We start from the raw sequence: 6,991 nt of genomic DNA, 5'->3' as shown, positions 1-6,991 counted from the left end.
ACCATACTGTCTTGATTACTGTAGCTTTGTAGTATAGTCTGAAGTCAGGGAGCCTGATTCCTCCAGCTCCATTTTTCATTCTCAAGATTGCTTTGGCTATTCGGGGTCTTTTGTGTTTCCATACAAATTTTGAAACTTTTTCTTCTAGTTCTGTGAAAAATGCCAGTGGTAGTTTGATAGGGATTGCATTGAATCTGTAGATTGCTTTGGGTAGTAGAGTCATTTTCACAATGTTGATCCTTCCAATCCAAGAACATGGTATATCTCTCCATCTATTTGTATCATCTTTAATTTCTTTCATCAGTGTCTTATAATTTTCTGCATACATGTCTTTTGTCTCCTTCGGTAGGTTTATTCCTAGATATTTTATTCTTTTTGTTGCAATGGTAAATGGGAGTATTTAAATTTCACTTTTAGATTTTTCGTCATTAGTGCATAGGAATGCCAGAGATTTCTGTGCATTGGTTTTGTATCCTGCTACTTTACCAAATTCATTGATTAGCTCTAGTAGTTTTCTGGTAGCATCTTTAGGATTCTCTGTGTGCAGTGTCATGTCATCAGCAAACAGTGACAGCTTTACTTCTTCTTTTCCGATTTGGATTCCTTTTATTTCCTTTCCTTCCCTGATTGCTGTGGCTAAAACTTCCAAAACTATGTTGAATAAGAGTGGTGAGAATGGGCAACCTTGTCTTGCTCCTGATTTTAGTGGAAATGGTTTCAGTTTTTCACCATTGAAGATGATGTTGGCTGTGGGTTTGTCATATATGGCCTTTATTATGTTGAGGAAAGTTCCCTCTATGCCTACTTTCTGCAGGGTTTTTATCATAAATGGGTGTTGAATTTTGTCGAAAGCTTTCTCTGCATCTATTGAGATGATCATATGGTTTTTCTCCTTCAGTTTGTTAATATGGTGTATCACGTTGATTGATTTGCATATATTGAAGAATCCTTGCATTCCTGGAATAAACCCCACTTGATCATGGTGTATGACCCTTTTAATGTGCTGTTGGATTCTTTTTTTTTTTTTTTTTTTTTTGGAGGGACTGGTTCTTTATTTCAAAAAGACATTTATCAATGTTCAGTATCAAAACAGTTACACTATTGTTTTTTCTTTCTCCCAATTGGCCCCCAAAGAGACCACACCAAAGGGGAGTACATTTTAAGCCAATTAAGCTATAGGATGCACACCTAACTGACCTCACTGAAACCTCACGAAAAAGGGGGGATTGGGTAGGGAAAGAAACTTTAAAAGATCAGCACACTGCCAGCCCAGACTGTAGAGAGCTCTCACAGCCAGATGGGGTGACCAGTGTGCCCCAACCCCAAAGAAGCAAAGTTTCAAAATAATATAAAATTTAAAAACAATTTTGTACATAAGCTATTCAAGGTTTCTCCAGCACTAACTGATACAATGCACAATGAGATGGCACTTTCATTAAAGACAGCAGCTTCAGACCCAGAAAAGGGTGATGAGATGAGTTTCATATGGCTAAATCAGTGGTAAAACATAATTTTCTTTCCTTTCTTTCAAGGAGGCGGGAGAGCAAATAAGTGGTCGTCTCAAAATAAGGGACACATGATCCATTCTGTGAGCGGCTGGGAATGGGAGAGCTGGGACAAGGATTTGGTCTCAGAGGTCTCACCATCTTGATTTCATCTGGTCACTTCTGGTGGAAAAAAAGTTGCCCAAAGATACCGTAAAGCTGAAAACCTGAACAGCGCTTTTTTTTTTTTTGGCTAACTCCTTCTGGAATCACCTTTCTGGTTTGGCGGGTACTTTTTACAGAGCAATAAGGTTTCCCAAAATGGAGTCCTTCTCTGGGCTGTTTTGGCTCTCGGTAAGGCAGGCCCATACCTTTTCCCCTCCTCTACGGAGAGGGCAATATGCGTTAAGCTGAAAAGTTACCTTCCAAAAGTGAGAAAGGGATTAGACTGCTGCTTCAGAACTATGGAATTATCTGGAATGTTTTACAAATGGCTGCTATATCAACAACAGAAAAGGTAATTACAAAATGTGTACATCACAACATGCTTTTAAAGACACTTAGCATTGTGCTCACATTCCCTTAAACGTTGTTCCCAAAGGTGCTCAGCCTCTAGCCCAAATGGAATCTCTGGGGAGAGGCCGAGACAGTTTGGCGAAAAGGACACAGGGGTGGGGGTGGGAGAGGTGGCGAAAGGAGAAAGCAGCCTTCCAGTTAAAGGTCAGCCCTCAGTTTAAAGGTCAGCTTCGGGCAGGCTGGCCTCAGCGGAGTCGGGTCAGAGGGAGGAGCAGTGGCAGGATGGGACTGGGGTGCTCTACATCTCATTCAGGTCAAGCAGAGTCTGGTCCAGCATCCTTTGTGTACAGAGGTGCTCCTCTTTGGTGCATTTCAGTTTATCTTCCAAATCAACAATTGTCTTTTCCAGCTTGGCTACTGATCTCTCAGCAAACTCAGCACGGGTCTCTGCCTCCTTGAGTTTATCAGTAAGAATCTTTATCTCTTCCTCATATTTGTCTTCTTTTTGAGAGTACTTTTCTTCAGCAGCACTCAGACACTTCAGGTTCTGGTCCATCAGTCTGATCTGCTCATCCATCTCTCGGCAACGGGACTCTGCCAGCTCAGCTCGCTCCTCTGTGCGTTCCAAGTCTCCCTCAATAATCACCAACTTACGAGCCACCTCTTCATACTTCCTATCTGCCTCTTCTGCAATGTGCTTAGCTTCTTTGAGTTGGATTTCCTGGAGTTCCCTTTTTTCTTCATCTTTTAAGGCTCGGTTTTCAATAACCTTCATACCTCTCTCACTCTCATCAGCAGCTTTCTCAGCTTCCTCCAGCTTTTGTAGGGCAGTGGCCAGGCGCTCTTGAGCACGGTCCAGCTCCTCTTCAACCAGCTGGATCCTACGGTTCAAGGAGGCCACCTCAGCCTCAGCCTGTTCCCGGGCCCGCCTTTCTCCCTCCACTTCCTGATGAAGGCGCTCGGCCCTCTCCTCTGCATCATCGGCCTGCTGCTGCAGAACCTGGATCTTGCGCTTCACCGCCTCGATGGTGGTGATCCCGGCCATGGTCCCCACCCAGCCCCTGCTTGCCTTCGGGTTCCTGCCTCCTCCGCTCAGCGTTGCGACCGCTTCTCTGTGCTGTTGGATTCTGTTTGCTAGTATTTTGTTGAGGATTTTTGTATCTATGCTCATCAGAGATATTGGCCTTTAGTTTTCTTTTGTTGTGACATCTTTGTCTGGTTTTGGTATCAGGGTGATGGTGACCTCATAGAATGAGTTTGGGAGTGTTCCTCCCTCTGCTGTATTTTGGAAGAGTTTGAGAAGTATAGATGTTAACTCTTCTCTAAATGTTTGATAGAATTCGCCTGTGAAGCCATCTGGTCCTGGGCTTTTGTTTGTTGGAAGATTTTTAATCACAGTTTCAATTTCAGTGCTTGTGATTGGTCCGTTCATATATTCTATTTCTTCCTGATTCAGTCTTGGCAGGTTGTGCATTTCTAGTAATTTGTCCATTTCTTCCAGGTTGTCCACTTTAGTGGCCTAGTGTTGCTTGTAGTAGTCTCTCATGATCTTTTGTATTTCTGCAGTGTCAGTTGTTACTTCTCCTTTTTCATTTCTAATTCTATTGAGTCTTCTCCCTTTTTTTCTTGATGAGTCTGGCTAATGGTTTATCAATTTTGTTTAACTTCTTAAAGAACCAGGTTTTTGTTTTATTGATCTTTGCATCGTTTCCTGCATTTCTTTTTCATTTATTTCTGATCTGATCTTTATGCTTTCTTTCCTTCTGCTAACTTTGGGGTATTTTTGTTCTGCTTTCTCTAATAGCTTTAGGTGCAAAGTTAGGTTGTTTGTTAGAGATGTTTCCTGTTTCTTAAGGTAGGACTGTATTGCTATAAACTTCCCTCTTTGAACTGCTTTTGCTGCGTCCCATAGGTTTTGGGTCATCGTGTCTCCATAGTCATTTGTTTCTAGGTATTGCTTGATTTCCTCTTTGATTTCCTCAGTGATCACTTCGTTATTAAGTACTGTATTGTTTAACCTTCATGTTTAGCCTTTGTATTTTTTACAGATCTTTTCCTGTAATTGATATCTAGTCTCATAGCATTGTGGTCAGAAAAGGTACTTGATACAATTTCAATTTTCTTAAATTTACCAAGGCTTGATTTGTGACCCAAGATATGATCTATCCTGGAGAATGCTCCATGAGCACTTGAGAAGAATGTGTATTCTGTTGTTTTTGGATGGAATGTCCTATAAATATCAATTAAGTCCATCTTGTTTAATGTATCATTTAAAGCTTGTGTTTCCTTATTTATTTTCATTTTGGATGATCTGTCTATTGGTGAAAGTGGGGTGTTAAAGTCCCCTACTATGATTGTGTTACTGTTGATTTCCCCTTTTATGGCTGTTAGTATTTGCCTTATGTATTGAGGTGCTCCTATGTTGGGTGCATAAATAGTTACAAGTGTTATATCTTCTTCTTGCATCAATCCGTTGATCATTATGTAGTGTCCTTCTTTGTCTCTTCTAATAGTCTTTATTTTAAAGTCATTTTGTCTGATATGAGAATTGCTACTCCAGCTTTCTTTTGGTTTCCATTTGCATGGAATATCTTTTTCCATCTCCTCACTTTCAGTCTGTATGTGTCCCTAGGTGTGAAGTGGGTCTCTTGTATACAGCATATATATGGGTCTTGTTTTTGTATCCATTCAGCCAGTCTGTGTCTTTTGGTGGGAGCATTTAATCAATTTACATTTAAGGTATTTATCGATATGTATGTTCCTATTCCCATTTTCTTAATTGTTTTGGGTTTGTTATTGTAGGTCTTTTCCCTCTCTTGTGTTTCTTGCCTAGAGAAATTCCTTTAGAATTTGTTGTAAAGCTGGTTTGGTGGTGCTGAACTCTCTCAGCTTTTGCTTGTCTGTAAAGGTTTTAATTTATCCATCAAATCTGAATGAGATCCTTCCTGGGTAGAGTAATCTTGGTTGTAGGCTTTTCTCCTTTATAACTTTAAATATGTCCTGCCACTCCCTTCTGGCTTGCAGAGTTTCTGCTGAAAGATCAGCTGTTAACCTCATGGGGATTCCCTTGTGCATTTTTTGTTGTTTTTCCCTTGCTGCTTTTAATAGGTTTTCTTTGTATTTAATTTTTGACAGTTTGATTAATATGTGTCTTGCCGTGTTTCTCTTTGGATTTATCCTGTATGGGACTCTCTGTGCTTCCTGGACTTGATGAACTATTTCCTTTCCCATATTAGGGAAGTTTTCAACTATAATCTCTTCAAATATTTTCTCAGTCCCTTTCTTTTTCTCTTCTTCTTCTGGAAACCCCATAATTCGAATATTGGTGCATTTAATGTTGTCCCAGAGGTCTCTGAGAGTGTCCTCAGTTCTTTTCATTCTTTTTTCTTTATTCTGCTCTGCAGTAGTTATTTCCACTATTTTATCTTCCAGGTCACTTATCTGTTCTTCTGCCTCAGTTATTCTATTGATCCCTTCTAGAGTATTTTAAATTTCATTTATTGTGTTGTTCATCGTTGCTGGTTTGCTCTTTAGTTCTTTTAGGTTCTTGTTAAATGTTTCCTGCATTTTGTCTATTCTGTTTCCAAGATTTTCTGTCATCTTTATTATCATTATTCTGAATTCTTTTTCAGGTAGACTGCCTATTTCCTCTTCATTTATTAGGTCTGGTGGGTTTTTACCTTGCTTCTTCTTCTGCTGTGTGTTTTTCTGTCTTCTCATTTTGCTTAACTTACTGTGTTTGGGGTCTCCTTTTCACAGGCTGCAGGTTGGTAGTTCCCGTTTTTTTTGGTGTCTGCCCCCAGTGGCTAAGGTTGGTTCAGTGGGTTGTGTATGCTTCCTGGTGGAGGGGACTAGTGCCTGTGTTCTGATGGATGATGCTGGATCTTGTCTTTCTGGTGGGCAGGTCCACATCTGATGGTGTGTTTTGGGGTGTCTGTGGCCTTATTATGATTTTAGGCAGCCTCTCTGCTAATGGGTGGGGCTGTGTTCCTGTCTTGCTAGTTGCTTGGCATAGGGTGACCAGCACTGTAGATTGCTGGTCATTGACTGAAGCTGGGTGCTGGTGTTGAGATGGAGATCTCTGGCAGATTTTTGCCGTTAGATATTACGTGGAGCTGGGAGGTGTCTTGTGGACCAGTGTCCTGAAGTTGGCTCTCCCACGTCAGAGGCACAGCACTGACTCCTGGCTGCAGCACCAAGAGCCTTTCATCCACATGGCTCAGAATAAAAGGGAGAAAAAAAGAAAGGAAGAAAAGAAGAAAGAAGGAAGAGAGAAAGAAAGAGAGGATAAAATAACATAAAGTAAGATAAAATAGTTATTACAATAAAAATAATTATTAAGGAAAGATTTTTTTTTAAAGTAAAAAAAAAAAAAACACCAAACAAAACAAAACAAAACAAAATGGAGAGACAGAACCCTAGGACAAAAGGTGAAAGCAAAGCTACACAGACAAAATCTCACACAGAAGCATACACATACACACTCACAAAAAGAGGAAAAGGGGAAAAAATCTATCTTGCTCTCAAAGTCCACCTCCTCAATTTGGGATGATGCATTGTCTACTCAGGTATTCCACAGATGCAGGGTCCATCAAGTTGATTGTGGAGATTTAATCCGCTGCTCCTGAGGCTGCTGGGAGTGATTTCCCTTTCTCTTCTTTGTTCGCACAGCTCCCGGGGCTCAGCTTTGGATTTGGCCCTGCCTCTGCGTGTAGGTTGCTGGAGGGCATCTGTTCTTCACTCAGGACGGGGTTAAAGGAGCAGCTGATTCGGAGCCTCTGGCTCACTCAGGCCGGGGGGAGGGAGGGGCACGGAGTGCGGGGCGAGCCTGCAGCGGCAGAGGCCAGCATGACTTTGCACCAGCCTGAGGTGCACAGTACGTTCTCCCAGGGAAGTTGTCCCTGTATCCCGGGACCCTGGCAGTGGCGGGCTGCACCGGCTCCCGGGAGGGGAGGTGTGGATAGTGATCTCTGCTCACGTAGAGGCTTCTT

General features: G+C 41.7%; 1 protein-coding gene across 2 annotated transcripts; it reads right to left on the bottom strand.

Annotated features, from left to right (window-relative positions):
• Positions 1 to 1,758: 1,758 nt before the first annotated feature.
• LOC308613934 (tropomyosin alpha-3 chain-like) lies at positions 1,759 to 3,107 on the bottom strand. 2 transcript variants are annotated; one of them, XM_081228072.1, is made up of 2 exons: positions 2,902 to 3,092; positions 1,759 to 2,779 (listed from the first exon to the last, which is right to left on the bottom strand). In XM_081228072.1, the coding sequence occupies exons 1-2, from the start codon at positions 2,979 to 2,981 to the stop codon at positions 2,299 to 2,301; spliced, it is 561 nt and encodes a 186-aa protein (XP_081084198.1). In that variant the 5' UTR covers positions 2,982 to 3,092; the 3' UTR covers positions 1,759 to 2,298. The 2 variants fall into 2 exon arrangements, with proteins under 2 accessions (XP_081084198.1, XP_081084197.1); XM_081228071.1 differs by having other exon boundaries at positions 1,759 to 3,107.
• Between the last annotated feature and the right edge of the window lie 3,884 nt (positions 3,108 to 6,991).

Source organism: Mesoplodon bidens (assembly GCF_964165515.1).
Source record: "Mesoplodon bidens genome assembly, chromosome: 3".
Taxonomy (NCBI): domain Eukaryota; kingdom Metazoa; phylum Chordata; class Mammalia; order Artiodactyla; family Ziphiidae; genus Mesoplodon; species Mesoplodon bidens.
Note: the sequence above shows the minus strand (reverse complement) of the source record. Positions and strands in the feature narration are given on the sequence as shown.

Excerpts from the sequence above, each read along its gene's own strand:
- LOC308613934 (XM_081228071.1), bottom strand. The coding sequence starts at position 3,045 with ATGGCCGGGATCACCACCATCGAGGCGGTGAAGCGCAAGATCCAGGTT.